This window comes from Perna viridis, chromosome 10, assembly GCF_037379345.1.
Source record: "Perna viridis isolate PV_CMFRI_1.1 ecotype Kerala chromosome 10, ASM3737934v1, whole genome shotgun sequence".
In the NCBI taxonomy this organism is placed as follows: Eukaryota; Metazoa; Mollusca; class Bivalvia; order Mytilida; family Mytilidae; genus Perna; species Perna viridis.
In genome coordinates, this window is record NC_142454.1 from 19,605,036 (window position 1) to 19,632,612 (window position 27,577).

The 27,577-nt window shown below is 32.5% G+C and overlaps 2 protein-coding genes and 1 long non-coding RNA gene across 10 annotated transcripts in view; 1 reads left to right on the top strand and 2 right to left on the bottom strand.

Moving 5' to 3' along the window:
• The window catches only part of LOC148604856 (uncharacterized), a 78,366-nt gene extending 65,558 nt beyond the window's left edge, over positions 1-12,808 (bottom strand). Inside the window, exons 1-5 of the mRNA XM_088548527.1 lie at positions 12,712-12,808; positions 7,780-8,019; positions 6,352-6,453; positions 4,901-5,145; positions 805-1,118 (exon numbers count right to left, since the gene is read on the bottom strand). Coding sequence (XP_088404653.1) covers positions 805-1,118; positions 4,901-5,145; positions 6,352-6,453; positions 7,780-8,019; positions 12,712-12,772 — 962 coding nt within the window. The 5' untranslated portion in view covers positions 12,773-12,808. The remainder of the gene's footprint in view (positions 1-804; positions 1,119-4,900; positions 5,146-6,351; positions 6,454-7,779; positions 8,020-12,711) is intronic.
• Positions 12,809-17,940: 5,132 nt separating this feature from the next.
• Positions 17,941-27,577, top strand: part of LOC148604857 (cGMP-dependent 3',5'-cyclic phosphodiesterase-like) — an 86,191-nt gene continuing 76,554 nt past the window's right edge. Inside the window, exons 1-3 of one of the 8 annotated variants that reach the window (XM_088549938.1) lie at positions 17,941-18,201; positions 18,877-18,935; positions 25,231-25,257. In XM_088549938.1, coding sequence (XP_088406064.1) covers positions 25,240-25,257 — 18 coding nt within the window. In that variant the 5' untranslated portion in view covers positions 17,941-18,201; positions 18,877-18,935; positions 25,231-25,239. Of the gene's footprint in view, positions 18,202-18,876; positions 18,936-20,498; positions 20,777-25,230; positions 25,258-25,291; positions 26,320-26,361; positions 26,800-27,577 lie in introns of those variants that run through there. The other 7 variants (XM_088549935.1, XM_088549936.1, XM_088549939.1 and 4 more) reach the window with 7 other exon arrangements.
• On the bottom strand, positions 22,610-27,511 carry LOC148604858 (uncharacterized). Its single transcript, XR_015916075.1, has 4 exons — positions 27,304-27,511; positions 26,027-26,057; positions 24,664-24,863; positions 22,610-22,759 (listed from the first exon to the last, which is right to left on the bottom strand). It is a non-coding gene; the product is annotated as an uncharacterized LOC148604858 (long non-coding RNA).

Sequence of the window (27,577 nt, forward strand, 5' to 3'; positions counted from 1 at the left end):
CCGTGCCAAAAATTTGCTAAAGGTAACAGTTTTTGAGTTATTTGCAAAAAAACTGCAATCTGACCCCTATGTTCTATTTTCAGTAACAGCGGCCATGTTTTTTCATGGATCAAAAATCCCAACAGTCATTTTGTGCAGAACACCTTAAGGAACAGTCAAGCCAAGTTTAAAACCTTTCAGTCCAGTAGTTTCAGAGGAGAAGATTTTTTAAAATTTGTCCACAACAACGACAACAGACGCCAAGTGATGGCATAAGCTCACTTGGCCTTTGGCCAGGTGAGCTAAAAATTTGGGTGGTAATTACAAATCAGGATTTTTTTTCCCCATCAGTTTCTAGTATTGAGGGACTAAACACACAAATCTTTCATTTCTTTGTGACTGAAATGATCTTTCTTCTCTAAAACTGATGTGGCTATGGATTTAGAACATACTTGTACTTCAAACAGCTAAAATAGCAAGTAATCCTCCTACTCGTCCCATAATTTTTTTGTGAAAGTTGGATAAAAATCTACCATTTTCAAGTACAATACTTTTCAACTAACAGCATCCTATTCAACAACAACAAAAATTTCTCCAACAAAGGGATAAGTATATAATTATGTGAAGGATTCAATAAATTTCATTCATATAATTCCAATTAATCATATCTCCGACACGTTTTTAAAGAAAAAAAAAACAACACAAGTTGATTAAATCATGTATACAAACACTAATAAAAGTAACACTAGAGTCAATATTTAAAAAAAAATCATTTCTCTTGAATCAAAGAAAACAATGCCTGTATCTGAACACATAAATAAATACTCTTCAGTCTGATATCCTGAATCATCCTTCACTTCAAAGCTCTCGCCAATCAGCACAGCATAATGTCGTTTGCCTGCTACATCAGTGCCATCTTTAGTAACCAGATCATCCTTTTTCCCATTACAATTACCACACAACCCTGTCAGATTAGCTCCGTACTTCCTTGGCACCATAACAATAGCCTCAGATTTTCCATTCCACAAGACTGACAAGCCACAGTCAGTGACAAGACGACCATACTCTCCAGTGTTGTATATGGTGATGTTTTTATGGGATTGCAATTTAATTGGCATGTACTGTATAAGGCCATTTACCTAAAAGTAAAGAAATGAATTTTAGCCTTAAACTTCTTTTACTCATCTTTTTTTTCTATGAGCTCTTCCACACTTCTTTTACTCATCTTTTTTTCTATGAGCTCTTCCACAACTCAAATTAACATGAAGTTGCACCTGTTGTCCTGCTAGAGGTACCCACACTCATACAGGAAGTTGATATCAGACAGCACCCAAAATCATTTACAACACAATTTAATCAAACACACCAAATTTGAAACCCATCTGTCCATTGGGAGCAGAGATTTTTGTGACAAAAACTTCCTCTACCATTCCATATAAGAAAAAAAATTCTGACATCACACAGAATGTCCCACCTATATTTAGCCACACATAAAACTTGAAATCAATCCATTGATTTGAAGCAGAGATAATTGCAATGAAATTCAGATGGACAGATGGATGAATGAGCAAGGTGATTCCAATATACTACCCACTCGTTGAGTGGGAGAATAATTTTTCAGTTATGACACATAATTTATTAAGTAAAAAAAATATGCAATATTTCTTAAATCATTTTTCTTATAAAAAAACAAATTATAGTCATAGGTAACTGAGCACTTTCTCAAAACAGTTTTGCAAAATTTATAAGATTCTTTAAATGTAATAATATTGTTTTATCATTAACTAACTTTCAGAAATCTACATTTTCAAAACGGGCAAGATACAAAAAATGCACTCTAGGGAACTAGTTCTTTCCATTACAAACGGACAGAAAAATCCAATTATTTTTACACTGTAAGTCCACATTAAAAATGGCATTATCAAGGCAAAAACTGTACAGTTAGAACAACAGCAATGGTTCTGACTTGGTACAGGCATTTTGTTGAAAATTGTGGGTAATAAAATTTGAAACAGAATTATACATTTTGTGCTTCAACCTGTTCATCTGATTATCTGAAGTTTGAACATAAATTGAAGTTATCATATGAAGTTCTTGGATTCTACTTTAGTGGTTACAGAAACTAACTCACTACAATATTAATGAGTTTTGAACTTTGAACTCATAATCATTATCATGGCCTAGTTTATGGATAATAACCTTAACAAAAACTTTATGTCTACAAATCTGCAAAAACAGTACTTAAATTAATATTAATGTTGAAAAGATGCAGTGAACACTAAACAAAATAATATTTTAACAATAAAGCATTAAATAAATTAGACCTATGCATACCTAATTGCAGGAAAACCAGTTTTATGCAAACAAATATTTGTATAACTATTTCAACTTTTGTCCCGATCCATGTAGCTGAGTCTTGACAATGGGAAATTTATTCAAACTACTTACTCTAGTCAATGAATCGTAAAATCTTATACATACTTATATTTGCCCTAAAAAGTAATTATCAAGCAGTAGTACAAAAAGTCACAGATGCACGTTTACAAAACTAAAAACTACATCTTCATCAACTTATATATAGCAAAATAATGATTATTGTAGAACATGTCTAATCCAGCACCTGATAACAAAAGGGACCATCATAATCTGACACCTTTTTTTCAAAGTAAACCCTCAACTTTTCAAGCAACCTGCTTTCTTTAACATTAATTCTGATCCTACAATGAGCTGGCTGGGGAAAGTTCAAGGGTTCAACTTAGTGTAGGGCTGAGGTCTTGAACCCATTTCGGACCAAGGACTTTTCAGATTTTTTTACTAGGGTCTGGGCCTTCAATAAACTACATTGAATCTCTAATGAGGACCTTTCATTTACATCAGGTGGACTTTTGATTTGAAAATGACAAGGGACCTGGACCTTCCATCTTCAAACGCAAATTTGAACCTCTGAGGTTTTACTGTACGTATCAAATGAACATTTATAGCGAAAACTGTATGAACAGAATCTCTTTGGTACTGAAATTAGATTTGATTTTGGCAGGCATTTCAAAAGAAAATAAGGAACTTTTAACATACCATTAGATGCTGCACATTTTCATAAATAGCATATTTACCTAAATCATTAAACGGTAATTAAAATACAATTAAAACAAATGCAGCCTAATGTAAATATGACAATTTCAGACAAAGGGATTTATTTAATAATCTTAACCTGAAGCTGTTTCAATGAAGAACAGAATTCATTTCATGATCAACAAACAGAAAAAAAATAATGCAAATTTTAATTAGAGCAAAGTAAATCAAGAGCATGATTCTGTTTGCACACCAGATTATTAATATAGTTGTTTAAATGTAATGCTTTCCATGAATCATACCGTAAAATCAAGAAAAACATGTTACATTTTTCTGATAACTGTATGCATCAGATCATATTTAAGTATTTGTCATGCATCAGGTCAAGGACCTTACCACAGTCATTTTGTAATATAGAGATGTAGATCAAAACTGTTGTGTAATTCTGATTACTGCAATGAAGCCTTACTTGGTAATTACATGTATTCAAGTTAGTTTTTTTTTTTTAATAAAGTCATTCTACTTAAGAAGGTTGTATGTGGGTTTTTCAGTATTAAAAAAAATTTGTATTTTCATAAGCTATGAATCTCAACAATCAGACAGTATTCATTTAAAAATTAAGAAAAATTCTAACCTAAATAAATTTCCATGAATTTTGGAGACAGGTCAGGATAATTTACATCTAAGGCTGAGTGGTCTAGAGGGTTGGATTAATGCAGTTATTCAGTTACATCATGTGCTAATGTCCATGCTCTAGATTTACTTATGAGAAAGTATCGCTCAGAGTTGGCCAAGTGGTCTAGAGCGTTGGACTTAGTGCATGCGGTGTTGCCATAGATGTCAGAGAAGAGAAGGGGTTCTAATCCTGATGAGGGAGAGACCAAATTTGCATCGCAAATATGCAACCTCCATCGATTTTAGAGATGGGGTGTAGCTTAGATTTGATTACATAACCAGCAAACTTAATGGGTATCGGATCGTCGAGTTGAGATGAAGCAGCACAAACAAAAAAAATTATATAAATCTAGAGGATTGCACAACGATACCGATAAAAATATTAAAACACTATAAGAAAACATATAATAAGCAAAATTTCCGGTGAACTAATAAACTTCTTCAGTGCCTTAAATACTGCTATTTAACACAAACCATATATTGTCATTATCTCTTCTTCAGTTTGTTTAATCATCAACAACAATAAAAGAACTACACTTAATATTGAATATTCTTTTTCTAGCAATAGATCTCGTTAAGGAAAATAACATAACAAGGCGCCAAAATTTTCTTAATTTTATACAAATCATTATTTTTTTTTTATTACATAGATCCAAGTAAATTCTATAATATTTGACATTTTCGATTAAACCATGGTGCAGTGATATCTAATTTACAAATTATGAAATATAGCCATGGGACACATATTTTTTTCTATATACATATACATGTATTAGCAAAACATTTTGCAGTTACAATGACACTTCAAGAAATTCTTTTGTAACTTTTGAAACTTTACATAGAACATATGTTCAATTGTCTCATCATAACTGTTACAAGAAAAAAAACTTGTTTTGAACTTGCACAGCCAATCTTATAATGTAATGTGTTCGTTGGCAAAACTCGGGACAACAAATTATATTGAAAATTTCTAAAATGTGTTTTTACAACACCTCTCTAATACAAGAAGTTTTATTTTCATTCATAAATCTCCATATTCACATTTTGTCCCCACAATTCTATTTTATGAACAGAGAAATAAAACTATTTTTTTACCAAGTTTAAATAAAAATAGTTTCTTGGTGATCAGATACCACTTTGACTTTTAATGGAGAAGTCATATACTAAGTACACCTACATAAACTTTTTTGTCTTTATGAAGTCTAATTCTGACACCATGTATAAAGACATCAATCAGTCTTGTATAAGACACCCTTCTCCGACTGCCACGACGTTCATTCTTGACCTCAATATTAAAGCTACAGGTACCAGCAGGATCAACAAACTTGGACATGGTATATTTACAGAAACCATTAAATGTGAAGTAGTTTTTGTCATATTGTCTATAATGTGGATCTCCATAGGCTGAACAGGTACACAAATCTATAGAAGATAAAAAAAGAATACATGTACACTTATCTATAAAGGGAGTTAACCCAAGGTACAGAAATCTTGAAAAGTAGGGTTTAGTATATTCACTTAACTATTGTATTAGTAAATTACATGTACCAGTAGATGACCTACTTAAGACCCTGTTAAGTTCATAAATTGAACAAAAAATTATTTGAAATCAAATATACACTTTTTGTCAAAAACTTCTCCAAACCGGACCCTCAGAAAACCGGTCTTCCCTTCAAACCAGCCATTTTCAAAGTCCCGGCCGATATACCTTAAAACCTGTGTGTTTTTTCTTCAATAGACTGGCCACCCCCTAAAACTGTACATCAGCTGGTTTTTCACAGTTTTAGTTACATATTTAAAAAAAAAACAACCTCTCAATTCCTGCCGCCCGGTTATTATTCACCTGTAATAAATGTGTCAACAAAAGTGTAAATGATTGTGTAATATTACGTAATTAATAATTCATTCACTGACCTGTTTGCATTTCATCAGTGGACGGATGATAATTGAAGAGGACAAATTTAATCCAGACATTACATTTTGTCACTGGTTGGCTGTTACACACATCAGGCAACCAGGGTCATTAAATAGCACGATCTTTATGATCTTTTAATTGTCAATTAATGTGACCTGTACCCAAGCCAAAACAACATAGGGGTGAAATTATTAGGCTTTGTTAATAGGTAATTTATGAAAACAATACAAATAATTAATTACCATCAATAGCCCTTCAATCTTAAGTACACATTCTTTCAAGACCGTGAATATTATTTTGTCGGCAGTACCGTTTGTAAAATCAAATCATTTACAAATGATGCAAGCTTTAAGTTGTAATAAAAGGCCAAAAGTTTTGAATTGGCATTAAACATGTCTTGACCAACAAACGGACAAGGTGTAGGGTTATAGAACACATTAATGGGACCAGCTCTTAGAATGCATTGCTATTTTTAACAAAACCAGCCATCCCTGGTCATTTTTTCTTGTCCCAGTGGTGGCCAGTTTGGAGAAGTTTCACTGTATTTGATTTCAAAATAATTGCATGATTGGTTCAACTATCATAACACAGTTTTCTTTAAAAAAAGAAAATTATGCAAGTACCTTCACATTGAAAACTATTGGACTGTCCTTAAAATGACTATTATGGCTATTTCATTGGAATGAAAATCTTAAATTCATGTATCATTTTACCTTCACAAGCAGTGTACGGGTTACCAAAGTATCCTCTAAGGCAGTTACAATGTCCTTCAACACATTCTGCATTCTTGCCACACTCACTGGCATCAAAACAAGCTATAAAATAAAAATAAATAAAATATGTTTGTACCGTGAAATCAATTTAAACTGAACCTCTCTTTGACTGAATTTTTTTTTCGGCTTAGTTAGGTGTATGGTTAATGTAGATTAAAAATGGATAAAAACTGACATAAAGAAACTTCTGAAGCTGTGTAGTTTAGAAAGTAGTTTTCTGGTTTATAAATTTATGTTGAAACATGGGAAAAACAGAGTTAAATGTGAAGACATGTTTTTAAACACATTTAATCTCCAAGAATTAAAAGGTTCAGATTCAAACCAAAATGTCTCATTTCTGATTTCTTTTATCATTTTACATTATTTTATGAGAAATAAGACAGTCAGTGTACAATATTATGCCATTTACAAGCCAAAATGTTTATAACTTCATGTACAATTAGTCTGGGTTGTTTTCTTGTTTCAAAACAAGAAAACCAGACTTTCTGTTATTAAAATCCACTGTAATTTCCCTTGCCTTGTACAATTCATGAATAACATCATACAGTTAAGTTTTTTTCACAAAAAGTGTACCAGTTTTTATCACAGGCACAATATATCATCAATGAGTTTACTAATACATGCATGTACCTTATGACAACAGGTGATGTTACAATTCATTAGTATTGACAGATTGGGCAACACTACGAACTTGACCTGTATAATATGATTCTTTATGATAACTATACAAAGTTTGAAAAAAATCTTTCAATATTTTCCACACTAATCATCTGGAAATTGTCAGGGGGCAGACAGACAGACAGACATATAACTTTTAGGAGGGTATCCCATAATACCTCACCACATCCTTGGGTGGGTATAATAATGAATGCTGGTCCCACTATGGACAAATTGAAGGTCTTTTACAATGTTGTCAACCTTGCTGAATTTCTTTAGAACCGAGAAAAGAATTGTATCATCTTGACTGAAAGCGTGAAAGACTTATTGTATATTCAGTTACTAAGTAACATTGTCAATGAACATACATTTATAAAATAAACTTCATGTAGTCAATACATGTACTTCCAACTTACAGGTCTGAAAGTTAGGAAAGGCCAAGATAAAAAACACATGTAGCTTATATTTACCTGACAGTCCAACCTAAAGTCTGCCGACCCAAAACTGCTTTTTTAAATTATGATTTAAACTTTTTCTGAAGTAATGAGTATCAATTTAATGGAATTAAGATTTACAAACAAAATCTTGGTTCCAAACTCAATATAACTTTGAACTGACCATCACATACCAAATTTATTAGTGCAGAAGTTGCTGTAATGTTCTGTCTTTTTAAGGCAGAATATAATACTATATTTTCTTCTCTAATCATACCTGCTTTTTGAGTGGTATAGCAGACTTGAAACCTGCCGTCACAGCCACCATCCGTCCACAACCTCCCCTTGTTATCAGCTCCAAATGTTACATCCTTCTCACATAACCCATGGGAGTACTCTCTCATTATCAGAATGGATGTTATCCCTTTGGAATGGGGTAGACGGCATACTCTTTTGTGAATAGATTTGGGTCTGCATCTTATTGTTCTACAAACAATTTCCGTCTTTTCATCCACAGCTGCAAGTGTATGAATAGTATGAGAAAACTTGATATTTCCTCAAAAATAAAATATAAATGTTATGATAAACACATGCATGCTGAGTTTTCCAATCAGTAAATTCGCCTTAGAGAGCTTCTGAAGTATGATTACTAATTGGAAAAGTCTGCATAAAAAGTGTGGCAAACATGAGGAAAAAAACAAGAAGCTTTTTTTTTGACTAAGTAACGTAAATTGTGACAAGAAAATACTATTAACCAACATACTTTTGTATTTCGTGAGGTTAACTTTCTAGCTATCAAATTTCACAACTACCACTCACTCCATCTGGTATTTTTCTTAATGATTTGGGGAAACAGACCCATGGTCCTAGCACATAAGGGAATAAGCACGTTAAAATTGTGACTTTGGCAAAGGATTTTCATACCATATTTTAAAATAAAAATTTCTATAATGTAATTAATGAGGACTATTACAGTTTATATTGTATTTGAGTCCATGAGGTGACTTCTGGAGGACAATTTTAATACAGTTGGGTAGAGAGGTGAATTTGTACATCTTACTAATCTCCACTTTAATCATTTACAAATCATGAGCGCTTGTTTCAAGTCTCAATTTGGAATTTCACTGTTGAAATACGGGAAATTTGAAGCATATTTTTCTTTTGGAATTGGGCCCAAATTGGGACCCCCAAAATAAGAGTTGGAAAATCACTATATTCCATAAAAAAGGGACTCATTGTGAAGTGGGAAATTTAAATTTTTGCTATTTGTGTAATGTTCAGAGAATTGCAAAAATAAAATCTCATCAAATTCAAATCCAGAAATTTTGCAATCATCTGCCATAGACCATGTTTATGAACAGGAAAAATGGACAAGGAAAATTTTAATACCTCAATCATAGGGAAAATGGTAAAATAAGGCATCAGCAAAAATTACCTGTTAAACGGTATTCATGGTGCCTTATTTTCATGTTTTCTTTTTCTTGCTAGTGAAATTAAACGGCTCACCAAGAAAAACTGTTCCAAAATCAGATAAAAGATAGGTATATATAAGGATGTTTAAGAATAACAACTTACAAGGATTTCAAAAGGTTGTAAAATTCGTTCAGATCTTTCATGCTAAAACAAAGTGGAAAAAATTGATAGGTGAGTGGCTCGTTTTTGAGATATTAGCATTTGAAATTGGAGGGGAAAAGGATTTCTCTTCATTTTCCATAGGTTTTGCCTTAGTAGGTTTTATCTATTGAAACCCTGAAGAACTAACAAGGACTTTTTAAAAACTTTTCAAATAACATTTTAAGGTGTGTCCAATAAAATTTTGAAAACAGGTAGGGTCAGTGGGCAAAAAATGTCTACATGAATGCTATGAAATGAATAAAACCAGAGGAGTCCAGAAATCTGACAAAAATTGCTGAACATGAGCAGCAAGCAGAATTTTACTGTTATCCATCTAGTACATATACATGGACAAATTTACTTATGCAGAATATTATGCCAGATGGACACAAGTGTTAAACAAGTCACTTACAAAATATGTATGCAAGTACATGTACACAAAATCAGAGTAAAAAGTAACACTTCATATATTTTAAGGGAAATTATTTATGACATGATACCCGGTACATGTAATTTGACTATAGTATTTCTATGTTCAAGAAAGCACTTTGCTGTAAAATAAAAAAAAAAGAAAAGGTTCTAAAATAATAAAAACATTTGGTCTTAACCATTGTTTTTATTTCATTGCAGGCATATAGTAGGGAAACATTAAATACATGAATTCATACTTGTCATTTTTCTCCAAATGACCCTAGATTTGTTTCCTAATAACTTTTTGACGTCAATGAAACAATGTAATTTTAAATTGTGACATCCTTAATCTTTAAGTTGAAGGAGAATTTAGTACAAAACAAAAGGAAAATATATTGTTTCCGTCAATGGCATCCACACGGGTAATACTTCTATACTAAATGGGCAATTGACTCCCCTGCCATGCTTATCCAGCAAAATATCTATGTCAGATATATCCAAATGAAAAGAGGAGGGTTATAAAGTGAGCTGAAATTGGGGCTGCAGCCATGGAACTGAACCCCAAAAGTCAAGAATGACAACAAGGGTGTCAAAATAGTGGACATTACCAAGCAAAATGTTTTGTTACGTTTTTTTTTTCTTCAAATAATTGTAAGTCATACAAGGCCAGGCACAGGAACTTGTTTCATACGAAAAAAATATAGCCCTCCCCTTCTTTATTAAGAGGAAGGGACGGGTATATTTTTTTCGTATGATTCTAACTATGATTTAACATGAAACGAGTGCCTCTGATACTGACAGTGACCACAGTGCGAGGCCAGGGCATTGAATACAACATTGTAGCATGGTTTATGGGCGATTTTCGTGGTGAAACAATGCACATTGGTAAGGATATCTATGAACAAGTATGTTTATTGAGGTTTGGGGATAAAATTTGAAAGTTGAAAAGAGAAAACGTTCATCTACGCAAATTAAATTACCCGCAAAATTTTAAGTGGAGAATTTTTACCTCTAATATAAAAGATTAACGCCTAAAATCTTTAAAACTAATCTGTGCGCATACCATTAAAACAGAGGACGAATGCACAGAAATATAAAAACCAACTGATAGAAATACCAGGCGAGTACCTGAGGCCAAATTGAAGTGTAGGCAAAATTACGGCAGGGGGTCTGGGGCCCCCAGCAGGTCCAGGGCGGCGAAGCCCCCCCCCCCCCCAAGCTCCGCGGAGATAGCGTTTTAGAGCATCATTTATGCCTCTCCTGGATGTATTTTCTCTCCAAAAAAAACAAAAAAAATTGGCAAAATTAAGTGCAGGCAAAAGCCTTTTTTGCCTAACGGCAGGTACGCGCCTGAATACTTTATATTTATAAGATGACTTTAAAAATTGCGTTCATGGATCTTTAGAATACCAAAGAAAAACACACACATGCAAATACATTTTAAAGAAACCGGTCATTGCATCACAGTTAGTTTAAAGTATACAACCCCTGAAAGAGAAAAAACCCGTCTAGCGGTCTATAGTCACCATAGACCCCACAACTAAAGGAACGTTCGCCAATCTCATTAATGATATCATATTCACTAATTCATATATATCATTAATTGTCAAATTGGTTGGCAAATAAACAACTAAATAAACAATTAACAATTTCATGATTAGAATCCCAATTTTCAAAACTTTATAGCTTTGTTATTTTACATCCAATTTTGGTTCTGTGAAATGTTTCATTTACATAAAAGAATTCATATTTTATATGTGAATTTATAACTGTTTTACTAGAAGAATAAATTTGAAACGATATTTATATGTAAACCTCTATTTTCATATAAAATTGTTTTTAAAATTTTATGCTCATATAGTCTAATTACTGATATTTATTTAAAAATTCCATGGATAAAAGAGTTTTATTGGCAGTTTAGGGAACCAAAAGAATTTTTCAATTATCTTAAAAAACGACAAAGTTATGATGATTTAAAGTTGATGCCCCATGCCACTCAATGGATTTTTTGCCAACCAAAACCAAATCACGGGTAAGTGATGACATCACGAAGAACTCTCCTATACATTTTGGATGTATCAATATCTTTCCAGAGCTTTATCTAGACTTGGAGTGACTATTAATTGATAAGCTATGGTAAAATCTCCTGGAAATAATTATATTGCTATAATTTTTTACAGCACCGTGCCCAGTGGGTCCCACTTATAAATTCCACACAGAATCTATAAAAAGTAATATTGCAAGAAAAAAAAAACGCGAATCTATCAATAGAATACAAATCTTAAGTTTTCAATTATGTTATGTTTGTTTTTGTTTGTTTGATTGTTTGTAAAGATTTGATAACTTTGAAATATTTTGAACTTGACAGAAAAAAAATGACTTGCTGTAATAGACAAAAAAAAAATATGATTTTGAAATTGTTCCTTCTATTTAATAATTTTAATCTGTAAAATCGGATTTAAAAACTAAAAATCCTTGTAAATGGTTTATCTCGTACATCGATAAATATCTTTCATACGATGAACTCACGTGAATTGGCTTCACAATTTTTTGGAAAAAAGGATATTTTGGTGTAAAAACTAAAAAACGGCACTTTCGGCATGGTGCTGTAAATCAATTTTTGGATGCTTGCTACCGTAATTGAATTCTACAGATCTCGATCAGGAATGTTAGAGATTATTTTATAAATATTTTGATAAAATTCAGACTTAACTTTCAACATTTTATGATTTTTTCCAACTATTGTAAAACAACTGTTGGTCTTCCGAATTTTATTCCGGTAAACCGAGATGGATGCAGTAAAAACTAGGACAAATGGCAACGTAATAACAAAATGCGATTTCTTATGTATTGTGTCAAAATTTATTACTTTTTGAACTCTCACTCTCTTAATGTGGTTTGTTTGAATTGTAAATAAGGTTTCTTTTGTTTACCGATTATGTAAATAGCCAAGCTTTGAAAACTAAAACTGTTAGATGCAAATCCATTCTATAGGGAAACGTCGGAAAATAACTTTAGGGAGGGATTATGGAAAAGCGATTATTTTTTTTTCGCCGTCATTTTTATATAGAAGTTTATGATGGACATTTTGAAATATATTTTATTTAATTTGACACATCTAGTTTACAGATAATAATAAGATTTCGTGCCCAGCACCAAGAAATTAAGAGGGTTCTAACTATACCTGAGTATACAAACTGAATGTTAAGAAATAATGCCAGAAACAGAATATTCCAAGGAATCATAGTGACCCACAGCCGCCGTTTCGTTGACAATGGAAGGGATACTTAATATTAAATCAATTAGATTTCTATGAATATATTTGGTAGGTAATATTTCGCACCTGTCGTTTTTTAATTACACGTGCTTACACTTTCCATCAAAGACCAAACGAATACACCGCTCAATTTCTCCCGTTTTACGCTAGTAAAACATAAACGTATTAAAGCGTGGTCAAATCGATTCAGGCAGTGGAAAAGTAGATTTTAATGAATTTCTTCAATCTTTATATTTTCTTCTTATAAAGTCAAGTCTTTATGTTTTCATTTGATGATTGTTGCAAATATACTGCAGAATCAATTGACACAGTGCATTACATGGACATTTTATTAGAAATAGTTACATATGAACTAAATTTGTTTGCACTTCGAGAATATTCTGTAATCACCCTAAATACCTGTTCTTCTATAATCCAAAGTTGTTAAGAGCAATCCAGGAAAATGTACGACATTTGTTATAAAGAGTAGCTCAACATACAAACATGTATTTAGTACTTTGATGTTTATATGTAGTTAAGTTACGGAATGTGAAGGTGCGTCGAAGAAAGTCGTTTTGCTCTTTCCCATAGAAGGATGAATGTATTATGATTTAAAAATAGATGTTTATGTCATGTTCCGAACCTGCACTTCACACCTTTTTCTCCAGAAAGTACATTATACAAAGTCATTGTCTTTAGAATACCGATTAGGTACGCGTCACATTTCAGTGGCGGACTCGGAATCCAAAGGCGTGGGGTTTCTGACTGGCCTTAGAGGAAGGGCCCACTCGAGTGCATTCCAGTTTTTGTTTGTTTGTATTCTTAACCAAACTTTTCGATCATAAAGGGGGTCCCGCCCCTAGATCCACCTCTGTTCTTACAAACGACCGCTATCAAAATCTTTTCGAAAGAACTTTAATTTTTTGCATATGTTCAACATTGGAAAAAAATCAATTCATCATTGTTAATATTCCATAAAACTGTCGTACAAACTTGATGGAGCAACTCGATTGGTGTTGATAGAAAATGAAATGAATGGCGTTTTATTTAATCCCAACCAGTTTATCCGACATACTCTGAGATTTGAATTATGGTTGAGCTCGGATTGTTTCAAGTTTTGTTTTTATTTATTATAATTTTTTTGCTTGTTTTCCTTGCTTCCTTGTTTGTTTGGTTGAAAGTTTTTGTTCTTATATGTTATTTGTTGATTGTCTGTGTCCGTTTTCTACGCTCTGGCTTTGTCCTTTTGAATACATATTAGCAGTGGTCACCCTTGATACTGAAAGTCAAGATGGGATATAAATAATTGACACAAAATTGCTTTTAGGGAATCTTTAAAAAACGACACCAGTTTAAAGATTTTATTTTGCCTGTTGCGTGTTGTAATACTAGTAGATTTAAGTTTCTACACACATACAAACGAAGTTTTCCCAAATGTTACAAATTCACATGCATTGTAAGTAGTTGAATTATTGTTACACGACCCGAGAACAAAGTTGCACAATACGGATTCTTTGACAGTCTGCCTGTCTTTTACCTCTAGTTGGTCATACGTGTGTCTTTTATCGCTGTCCTACAAAATTTGGGAAATTACCTTAGTATATCGAAGACGAAGGACATTTTAAAATCTATTCTTGTACACGTAAATCACGGTATGTAATCATTTACAAATATATATAGGAATAACCTATAATGAATTAATTGCATCACGCATTTTTATGGCAAGCCTCTAACAGTGCAATAGCTGTTTCATAAACTTGTCTTACATTATAGTGTATGTTTAACGATTAAGACCGATACAGGGCTGTTACAAAAATAAAATTTTTATAGTAGTTTAGACCGTGTTTAATGACATGAGAAACTCATTAACACTTGCTCAAGCTACCATTACTCAACCCGACTAGTTTTACTAGTCGTACACTAGTTTGCCTTTTGATAGTTGGAACAATTGGTTTGCAAGTTCCTTTTGGACTTTTTAATGGAGGATGCGCGCGTGTGTGTGGGTGTCATGGGTTGGTCTACCTTTTGTTGGAAAACGTTGATTTTGCACACAAAATAAGCAAATGATAGTTTGGACCAACCCCTTTTTGATATTTCTAGATCCACCCCTGCACACAAAGCGGTAAAGATGAGTGATTCCCTTCAAATCAAAATGTGGTTCCCTGCGGTGGTTTCCAATAGTTAAACACTCATTTCTGCGTTAGCATAATTTCTATCACTGTAAAAAAAAAAAACGGACAGACGAACTGGGAACTATTCAAAATTCTGCGGTATGTTTCTTTGAATGAAAAGAGCTCGATTTTACATTTTTTCACTGCTATCCATTTTCATCGTACAGATACATGTATGTCATTTGGTTTTCAGTCACACCTGTGCACATGTGATCTAAACTGTACAGTTCTACAAAGGTTCCACTGATTTCGACATTTATTGTGAATGGTTGAAATTGTGTTACTGTATTATATGTGTTACATTTGGTGCAACTTGTTTTATTGATTGCAAAATTGCTACAAGACTGTGTGTCAGAATATTGCTTTGAAGCATGAAATTTTCGATTTGTCGCAGCAAATTTAAGTAAAGCCTTCAAAGTTGCGGATATACTAGTTACTTAGTCTAAATACTAAGTATATAGATTTTCATCCATTTCCTAACCTCTGTGATAGGTACATGTATCATATTGCGTTCGGACGTGTTATTGTTCACATACAACTTTTTAAACGTAAATGGACTAATATTTAAGTTAGTTAAACTTCCAGAATTCATGGACATTAGCCGGGACTGAATATTTGCATGGAAGAGTTTGTTAAAAACCATCTAATTTTGATCCGTCTCGACGGTCCGTCTGTCCACCACATTTAGGTTGAAATTCAAACGTCATTCATATAAAGATACCAATTTTTAGACAATTTTATATTTAATGCCTCCTTTTCAAGATGCATTTACCACACAGTAATTGATTAAAATCAACAACGGTTCCCCATCCATTTTTAGATGTAGGTCATTTAGTTAAATGTTTTAATTTCAAAGTTTTATCCTTCCATTGAATTAAATTTCAAAATTCTATCGACGTGCGAAACCAATTATACTTCAGCCAAGTCTTGATTCCATTTTGTCTACTCTCAAGCCCATTTATAATGGATTTAGAACCGCTATAAAGCCCTTGTAATTTTCCATCTCGAGTAGATGCATAATAATTTGTCACGATTATTCCCCTTTTCATACTACATGTGTATTTTAATCTTGATCTTGTTACATATAAATACACGTTTAGGACTTTAATTGTTTTTTTCCCCACTAAGTACTTTTACGTTCGGCGATTTATGATATCCAAAATCACACCAAAATATTTTTTCTCTTCTAATGACGGACTTCCTTTGGTCTGGGCACCACGGATTATTAAAGGATAGTACATGTATAAACATACATGTTTTCTGGTTTGAAGACTATCCCTAAGTTGTTTAAAAGATGACCAATAACCGAACGGAAATATGAATCGACAAATAAATTATACAATTGTTTATAGATCTAGACAGTACATAACAAAATATCTTGTGACTTAAACATATATAAATCTATCCAACTCAAACCCTACGGAGATGGTATTTGATAAGGATGAAAGGCCGGGTTAACCATACATTTCGGTATTTTATCCCACGATAAATTAAACTATTTCCGATATACTAATTTGGCTTGGAAGTCAGCTGGCAAACACGATGCAAAAACAAACAACAAAACCCAAAACTGGCTTAATCTATGGAAAAAGTACCTAGAAAAACAACATGCTCAAATACAAAAGATGGGTATTGAAAATATATACTTATATAGCCATTGGTGCATAACGGTACGTAATTTGAAACCCAATCCCATCCCTGTACATAAACACACAGAGAAAAAAAATGAATTAAACGACTTGCTGGTCTCTACTCCAGCATTGCTTTATGAGATTGGCTGGTAACCTATGCAATAACACAATTCCAACGTTGTTGAAGAAGTATCTCATTCTCTAACCAGAGTTATTGGCCCTTTCTCAATTAGATTATGGGAATGAGGCATCCTCTGTCTTAAAGAGGCTTAAGTTTATGTCACATGATCCGTGAGAAGATAAAGAATAAATATGTCCTAAATTCTGTTGAGAACACTATGTCAGTAGACATGTCCATACGAGGGACACTAAGACATTAAAAATAGGGCGCTCCCGAAATAACGGTTTCCAGAGCATTAAGGTTACTCTCCGGAGTCAAACTCGTGACAATGACATTGGCGTAGATGATCTTCACTTTCAAGTGATTCGATTGGTTCGAAATTTGATTTGAGGAAGGATTTGAGATTCTTTATGAAACCGGGCCCTGATATTATCTTTTATTATTGATATACTTATATACGTACATGATAATTACCGCCATATGCGCGTGGAGCAATTTTCGGACTGGAGACAAAAATTATAGTCCAAAGCATGCATATATGAAAAGACATAACAGGTCTGTATTCTGCAAGCTGCTCACGTGATGATTTACAAGGCATAAAGACAGATATAAGTTAGCTTTGGATCATGCAGATTAGTTCCTGCATACACATGTACCAGTGGCGTATCCAAGGGGGTGGGGTAGGGGTCGAAAGGATGTGTGTAAATTTTGTGCCAAAATTTTGGCAAAAATTAGCAATTAATGCTAAGAACCACTCTTTTCATATAAATGTGTGGATCCCCTTATACATTTGTACGTTGCGACCTTTGTGCTAGTTTGTTTATGTTACAAATACGTACTGTACATGTACGTAAGTAAACAGGCATTCTTCACAGATAAAATTTCCGAGTATGTGTACTGCTATTTCCATGTTAGCTTGAATATAAAACTGTTTTTAAACTTTTTTAAATTTTGGTATCATAGATACTTTAAACGCCAATGTTACTATGATAAAATTTCCTGGTACAGATAAACTTAGGAAAAGGTTAGTTTTTACTGTGTCTTATTTCCTTGGTGTTATAAGTATAATAGAAATATGACAGTAATCCTTAAACGAGGGTTTTGTTTTATTATCAACGGCGTTGAGCAATTGGAAACTATAGTAAATATTTGTACGTAATATAACCTATGACGAAAACCCATTCACCTCAAATTCTTGATGTTACAAATGATTATGTAAAATCACGGAAGATTGAGCCTGTATTATAAAGGATATACACCCGAAGGATCAAACTAAAACTTTGTCAACGCCGGCGTTCATTTAACTAGTCATTTTGATCAATTACCGATAAGTGCCTATATTGACGTCAAATCCACTTCTAAACAAACATTCTCTCCAGTTTAAAATGTGCATTTTAAATGTTCATTCGTCTGAAACAAAGTATATACACCGTCCTACTCTCAATATTTATTTTTATATTCTTAATTATTAGTTCGGGATATACGCCATTTAATGGTAAGTTGAGAGAATTATTTGTGTGTACTCTAAATGCAATGCTGAATGAGCTTTGCTGAACTTTTTAGAATGTTTATTATTTGTTATTTGCTATCATTGAAGCGCATGTTATATGTATACATCACCAGTACTTATCAACTTTACAGAACTAACTTACACATATTATTTTAATGTCTTATTGGTCATATCCGTGACAATTGCCAACTTGTGTACATGTACATGTATGGGTGTATATTATTAATACAATAGTAAAGCGAGCATACGTATGTATTTATTGTACGCAAAATACACAATATTATATCTTGTATTCATCGTTCTTTAGAACTCTGAACAAAAGAGATATTAGGAATTATGAATCTACTAAAATAACTGAACGTGGAAATTATATAAAATTATCTCCCTTGTAAACAATTGAAAATAAAAAAAAAATTTAATTAATATTTTAGGCGCTTCTCTTTTAAAATTGTAACTGGTTCTTAAAATCTCTTAACCTTCACGTTCTTTTAATTCGCTATGATTAATGTTGAAGTTAAATATTAACAAAATTTTGCAATCTAATAAAAGATGAAAATGGAATAAACAATGTTATCAGATGGATTACGGGGTGTGCATTACTTTATCGTATGTTGAGATATCATTGATACGATTGTATTGACACCGTCAAACTATAAACAGGTTACAATTGAAGGGTAGGCTAAATGCAGAGCATGTATCGACGACACAAAGATTGTGATGTAAGTACAGTAGAAAAACTTATTTGCACGGCTTAATTCAAAGTGATTAGCATTGAAGTCAACAAAGCAGTGGTCGAAAAACATGCTTGATTATTAAAAAAGAATAGTCTCTGTAGCCCCATCCCCCTTTTAGACCTGTTGGCGGCATACCCAATTTCTGGAATTTCCGGTTCCGCCACTGAAAATACACTCTTTGAATGTTTTGTGCAAAACGTGTTCTATGATTGTCACTTTATGCTAATCATTTTTAACCGCACCACTAAACCTATCGTAACACGCAGTCCATACTCACGTATGGATAATTTATATTTTCAATTACCCCATTATGACATTGGAGGTATAGAATTGGTATAAATCTATAAATGTCTTCGTCAAAATAGTCTGTAAAAATTTTCTTCTTCATCGGGAGTCTAGATAGATTATCTGTCTGTGTGTCTGTCTTTCTATCTGTCTGTCTGTTGGTTTGTTTTCCTTACTGTCATTTATTAAACTTAAACATTTAAATTATTTCTTGACAAGCATTTATTACGTTTGGGATACCTTATACCAGAACTGAAGAAAAAACTGCGAAATAAATTATAAATTTAAGTTGATTTACTGACCCGGTATAAAAATTAAAAATTGGATTTTAACGATGAACAAAAATTGAGAATAGTTTGCGCCTTAGAACATTTCTATCATCGTCATAGTTATCTTGTATGCCTGTGAGTATTAAACTGCGACTCATAATGTGGTTTAATTGATTATGTCGGTTTAACCAGGTTTTTTTTTTTGTTTTTTTTATTAACGTACAATAATCAGTTGGCACCAGGTGTGAATCCAAGAAAGGAATCCGATCCAGTTTTCTATTTTTTTTTCTGAAATTTTACACATAGATAACAAAATTTCCAACGAAAAGGGCTCCAAACACACTCCTTTTGGACCCACCTTTGGGTGTACATATTTAAAAGAGGATGCCGCCGGTGTCCATGCAAAAAACTAGGCAGCGGGTGGCACATGACAAATTTTGTTTTAAAAAATGTTCACCCATTTCATATCACAAATGCATCCTTTCTCAAAGCTTTGAAATAACCGCAATAAGTAAAGAGAAATAAATTATGTATATATGAAGTATCGAAATTCATTGAAAGTGAGATAGCTTTATAATTTGTGCAAAATTTAGTTGCTTTGTTAGGGAACTTTAAAATCATTTTCTGAGCCATCCATTGTCGATTAAAAACGGACTTTGTACTTTTTGACTTACAAATGGTATATACATTACGTTAGAACAAAAAAATCAGTGGATGAAATTTACCCTGTGCAACTGATATCATGGGATCTGCCTGGTTTTTTTTACATGGACAGCCTATCAATTTTCAACACTATTTTTGCCCGGGATTTTTCTCCCACATTTGTTGAGTGAAATAATTGATAGATACCATGACCGCTTTTCATAATGATATTTATTTGAATTCTTGTAAGTAAATAATACTGACTTATTTTTTTTTTATTCAAAAATGCTTTAAAAAATATTAATCAACGATTGCATCGCAATCGTTTAACGTCACGAGTGATTTCCCTTATCCAACTGGCGGCAGCACCGTCGGATTAATGCAGACGCACTTTCTTACAGAAACTTGATTCGTTTTTAGAGATTCAGTTGAGAAAACCTGTGAAAGATGAAAGCATTGACAAAAGTCAGAATGAAAGATTGAAAGAACTATAACGGACGTTTAATTTGTCACAGGATGGTTGTTGTGTTAACTCATGAAATTTTTGCAGCAATCTTTTTCCATCAAAACCCAGCTAAGTTTCTTACCTGCAACAACCTCAGAAACTTGTATTCAGAAGGGTCTTTGAAGGTAAAACATAGTTTAAACTGACCTTCATCCGAAATTGATGTTGTATGAAGCATAAAAACGGCATGTTATTTAGCTTACTTTTTTTTTAAATAGAAAGCATGATTTATCTCCAAATTTTGTTGCCTTATTATTTTTGTTACAACTTACAGGGTCTGGCACTATCACAGTAGTAACTTGCTGTCTAGACTGAGGAATAACAGGTTCTGGAAAGTGGATTATTCGTTATTCAATCCTCTCATGTTTTTTTCTTTCAGAAATTCAGTAAATAAAAAAAAATGGGGTCAAAATTTTTTTTACGTTATTAAGTTCTGAAAGCGGTAGATATTCTGTTTCAATGGTAGAACGGTAGGAAGGTTTTAATTCCAGTAGAATTGAACTACCGCCAGTAATAGACATATTTACGCTTGTGCTGTTGTGGATGCCATTGATGAAAATAATATATTTTCCTGTTGTTTTCATACAGAATTCTCCTTCAACATTAAATTAATGACGTCTCAGTTTAAATTTACATTGTTTCATAGATGTCAAAAGGTTATTATGAGACAAATCTGGGGTCATTTGGACAAAAATGACAAGTGTGAATTCATGTATTGCTTGCCATTTAATGGAAGGTAAATTTATGTGCATTAAAATGTATGCATTGTATCATAGACATGTAATTAAAGAGATTGGCAACTAGCTGAAATCTCATATTAACATGCAGCGGGGAACGAGATCTCATAGGGTAGGCTAAGTGTCCTCTGCATTTCTGGAAACACATTTGAACATTACAGTTTTCATGGTGCAGATGGATACACCATAACGATCCATAATTCATGATGAATATAAAACTTCTGTTGTGATGACTGCAATCATGTAGCAACATAACCCTGTTCCAGAAGCATAATTGTAAGAAGTCTAGCACGATACAAAAAGTCTGCATAGTTATGGTAAGCTCTGGCATAATGTATGAGTTGTGATATGAAAACTCCATACGCAGGTGCTGAAGGGATGTTGCCACAGATGAAAGGAAAGTTGACAATACTGAATGAAAAGTCATCATGTTTGTTGTATAGTGTGATAAATAGTTTTCCTTTACCATCGATTATTAAGTTGAGTCAAAGATATGAAGCTGACTTCACAGTGTCTGTAGTATCCTTTATTCCAAATTCTTTGGGGTAAATGCGATGTATCAAATCCAAGGAACTAGGATTGTTTAAAGATAATATGTCATCTATATAGCAGAGACTGAGATTATAGAATCTAGCTCCATGATGTTCTTTCTTTCAGATTAGAAAACAAGTTACCTACCCCTAATTTTTACAAAAGTAAAAATAATTAAAAATTAAATTCAGTATTTTCACATCGACCTATCACAACTTTTTTGTTTTTTAAAGATTATTAAATAAAATCTTCAGTTTCCCCCTTTTTTTACATCTTCTGGGTGTCTGCTACCAGTATTTCAGAGCATTTCATCAAAAGGAAGAAAATGGAGTTTATTAAATAAATGGAAGGATCAGGGAATCTCTTTCTCTGTTGTGTGATAATTTTGTCATTAAACTGGCTAATACTAATTTACAAGTTTCTGATCTCTTTAATTATAGGTGTCTGATGTATCAATGTATTGAAAAGAAAATGCTCAAAAATTATTTCTACCGAAAATTGTACCTTGGCATTTTGTAGGAATGCATTTCAACAATCATGAAAATTTTCATTTTGAGTTTCATCTTCATTTGACTTGACTGCAATTATTTTTAACAAAATTATACAACCATGCATAGCAAAATTTGAAAATGACTGATAATCATATGAAAAATTTCTAATTTGTGCTTTCCTGTCTGTAGGAAAACTGGATAAATATATGGTTTCAAATTTATTTCAAGCTCAACAAATACCGAAAATGTACAATGTTCCATGTTCTTGATCTAGCAATACAGGAATTCTGTGGGACCCATGATATATAATGGCAACAGAGTACACAGGATTTATCAATGCCTTTTGATGCTGAAAAAGAAAATGAAAAAAATATAATATTTAGTCTATTTTATGTAAAGGAAATTTTTGTACTCCAAGACTCTTGAAATATATCTTGAGTTGTTTAACAAAATCTTTATTTGGTTGCACACTACTACTTTTTAATCCTGTAATAATTAACTCCCATCTCTCCAACTATAGGAACCAAGCAGGAATTGAAATTAGCAGTAGCCCAGTCATCCACTGCTACAAGACTTTGAGCTGGGCTACCAAACAAAAGAATTCTCCTTGCAGAGATTATTAATTAGGCATGCACCTAAGAGTAAAAGAGTAATTATAACACTATTTGATTTATATAAGCTTTATTCAATGTCTTTGAGCATACTATCTACAATTTGACTAGTTCGTGAGTAAGTGGCTTAAGATACTTTTTTACAAAATAACAAAAGTGAATGAGCAACTCTGACTCCACTGAAAACTGGGAGGATGGACCAGGTGTACCGGTAGGGTAAGTGTCTTCTGCTTTTCTAGAAACATTGTGAAAATTTCTGTGAGCAGAAAAAATTTTCTAAGAAGAACAATATCTACATGATACATATTGTGCTTGTTTTTTTGGAAAATTGCAGACCTAATGATCAGATGATCTCTTATAAGATATATAATACTCAAAGATTGATCTACACATACCTAGAACACTAAATCTGCTTTGCATTTAGTATATGGTACTCTTTCCATATAAATTTGACCTAATTCTCAATCTGCATATTTCATATACTCAATAGATAAGTTTTTACAGGTCAGAAAATAGATGATCTGCAACTGTTTACATGCCTTGCAGTTCAGTGTTTTGATATTTATGTAGTCTTGATATTTTCTATAAATCTAGATATTTGATAATGATATCAGTATATTGATTCAGAGGCAATTTATGCTTCTGTTGAAGCAAACAGAGATTTAATGAGCTTTAAGTTAAATGACTTGTAGTAAATACTTCATCATTTGATGAAATTTTTTCAGCATTGATTTTTCCTCTTAATTATTCTAGGAAAGATCACATATGTTTCTCGGAGTGATTTTCTTTTTGATCAATACTATAAGTTACAGGTACACAGTAGCTCTTGCTTTTCAAGGTGTCAATAGTATAATATTGGTGCTTAAGGTTGAAGCAAAAACAGTATTTTTCACAGACATGTATATAATACTGCTGTAGAAAGTTGTTTCACAATCTTGAACTTTTTACTTTTATCAAACTCTCCAGCTTTGCACATACCCACAAACACTAATGCTTAGGGTGGGGTACATATATATCTTTTCAGATCACTTCTTTCTTAATTGTTCATAGTTCATAGCTTTTAAACTTTAAATTAGCTGTTAATTTTAGCTCTTTCAATTTTTCGCTTTGATACTAACTGAAATGTCTTAACCCTAGATCATTCTGTACAAAAAGACCTTTCAAATTTGTTTTCCTGTTTAACTTTTAATGAAGGTAGTTTTATTTCCTGAAAGATTTTAAGGTCCAACAAGACATTTTGTAAAGAAATGTGCCAATAAAACAAAAACAAATCTTGGAAAAAGTTGGTTGATAGACAGCCAATCAAGAATTCAGGAATGTTCTTTCTACTCATCTGCTACACTTAAATTATCTTAATACATGTATATGTTAATGTTGCAGAGCAAAACCTTAACTTTGAAAGAGTATTCTTTAATAAATATTTAGGTTCCTTTGGCATTTATATGAAGGAAGTAGACTTATTACAAAAGATCTCTAGCTAAAGGTTCTAACAGTATTGTTCAGTAGTCTGTACTAGCTGTTGTAGAAATTCATAATTGTACAAAAGATGCAAAACTTTATATGGTAGGCATTACACCAGTGGGAGAAAAACTAAATTGACACTTTGCACAAGCCACATTAAATCTATTTTAGTTTTACTCACTGTAATTTGACTTCAGTCCATTCACCAAATTCAAGGACTGCAGTGATCCCATTGGGTCTGGATTTGTTCAAACTGTCCAAAAATTTGGTAAAAGCAACCAAATGGGTTGTAACTACTTAAGACTTCAGGGAAAAACAAATTAGAAGAATAAGAATGAAGTTGCAATAAAGGCTCGTCCATTTGACATTTGGCCTATTTATCTGAAATTCACACAGAACAGTAAACATGGTAAAATGCATTGTATTGGATAAACAAATGTATGCATCATTATCCAAAAAGCATTTGTATGATAGAAATAGTAAGTGAATCTAACGAGTCTTATTCTGGTTGTTTCCAATACTCTTCCAATGTAAATTAATTTGAGCCAAAGTAAATATGGTATATTGATAGTACTGGGACTTGCATTGACTAGATTAGCTCAGGTGAATGGTGGGTTGTGATTCCTGATAGTTAATCATTCTAATTTGTCTCGATCAGTGACTTCCATTTTTCAAATAGTGACAATTTTGTGAACATATAAAATTAGGATTTTATGTATTGCTTTAACTTATTTTGAACAAATTCCAGTGGTGAAATATGGAGTTTATTCCTGAGGTGAGACAAAAGTGTTATTTGCATGGGGTAGTGTCATTTTGGTACATGCTTTAAATTATAATAGACAGCTCTTCTATGTATTTGCTTAAACTTTACATATCTTGAGGAGTAAATAACTTGCAAACTTATTCGAAGGGTTTTTAATGATTTAGATACTATTTGAAATTGTTTTTTTTAATTAGTTAGGGTTCAATATAACAAGTGAATACTTAATAATTTGGTTACTTTATTGCTCCTTCAGTTTGAAATGCCAGGGGCTACAACTTTCTGTACATTGGTCAATTCAAGAAAAGTTTCTGCTTGAACTGTCGTTTTGATATTGAGGTCATTGGGTTGAAGGTCATGGTCACAGTTATTCTAGTTAAGTAATGAGGTAATGATGAAAAAAAATAAAACTTTATTATAAACTTTCCATTTCTTTTACCTTTTTAAATATTTATGTGCGAATGGACCAAATACTTCATAAGGTTCATTTTGGTCTTTTGTTAAAAAATATGAGTCCTTAAAGGTATTCATCATGTAAAATTTGTAAGTACTGAACTTCTTATAATTAGTATTAAAACGCTGCATTACATGTAGGGATCAACCCTCTTGCACAAGTAACACATCGATGTTTTTGGTGTTATACATTTATAGTGCAGTAGTTAAACAACCACAAAGCATTCTTTAAAAAGAGATTAAGGATTAGATCTGCTTTAAAAACAGTTTTGATTGCAATAAAATTTTAACCTTTAAAATGCATGAAAACAATAAGTTCACTTTCTCTTACCTGCTCCCAACCCTTGGCTTACTCTCTTAAGCTGAAACAAATTGAAATTTTACATTAAATTGTACACTACATTGAAAGATTGATTGCAAGTGTGATGAATTTAAATTTGATTCTTTCTCATATCCTACTATGTATTCTATCAAAATGTAATTTGAATATTTTGGATTATGTTTTTATGCAATCCTAAGCAGAATATATCGACTTCAATTGTGTTATGGATGGTTTGTATAAAACTTTACTAAGAATCTTGGTACAGTATGTTCGGCTTTTTGTACAGGAAAGCTAAACCAGAGGTAAGGAGTTAACTGACAATTTCAAAAGCTTTTCTGAACTTTACAATCTGTTTACATATTGCTTTCAAGTCTTTAAATATTGATTAGGACAATGTTGTGTATTGAGGTGAATGTTGCTGAAGTTTAGTTTTGATTAGAGAATTTCTTTAAATTCTTAAATGTTGAAATTGTTAACTGCACATTATTGAGGCTTTCATGAGGTCATAGAGTTTGCTGTTTAGTTACTTTTATACCATTTATAATTTTTGTCCATGTACTGAGCACTCATATTGAAGTAATCACTTAAGAAGTTTAATGTTGTCATGATGAACCTGTGGATTGTTAGTGTATCCATCTGCACCATGAAAACTGATTACCGTGGACAGTACTTTTGATGAGCAACTCGGTGGGTGTACTAGAAAAGCAGAGGATGCAGTACCCTACCCGTACTCCTGGTCCATGCTCCCGTTTTTAGTGGAGTACGCGTTGTTCAGTTACTTTGTATGTATTATTTTGGTTAATTTATGTTCTTTGTTGTGTTTGTCTTCCATGTCTGGATAACATTTTTTTTATTTCCACTAGAATCTTTGTTCCCTTGATTATTCTTTAATACATTAAACATAGAATGATTATGTATGATATAATTTGCTTTTTCCATGTTTTCCATGTTTGGACGCTCTACTTTATGTATAGCAAAGAAGAACTGTGCATTTTCCAGTTATAGATTTTCAAGTAATGTATAGCATAGAAGAATTCAGCAAGTTCATGGTATGGTCCTATAAAGTTTTGGACATTCTTTTATAGTTCCTTGTTTTGAATTTTGCTGAATTTTCACACTTGAATTTATGATAATTGCTCTTGAATGTAAAAATTAATGGCTTGAAACTTTGTCATGTATTATTGATATGCTTCGTGATAATTGATAATTTCAGTTGAAATTTACCTTAGCAGTACTGTTACCATGTAAAATTACTTGTAATTTATAATTTTATCGTTATACCCTACCCAAACAGTGAGTGGTTTATTGGAATCATCTTATCTGTTGTCCCTTCATCTGTCCTATTCCATCTGTCAGAATTTCATCGTATTTATATCACTGCTCCCAGTGGATGGATTGATTACAAATTTAGTATGTTACACATGTGGCTTAATATAGAGTGAAGATACTATTTTGTAAGAGATTTTGATTACTGTCGGATATCTACTTCCTGTTTTGTAGGACTTTCCTATCTTTCACTGTATGGCATAAGTGTACCAGGAACATACAGACATATTTGTA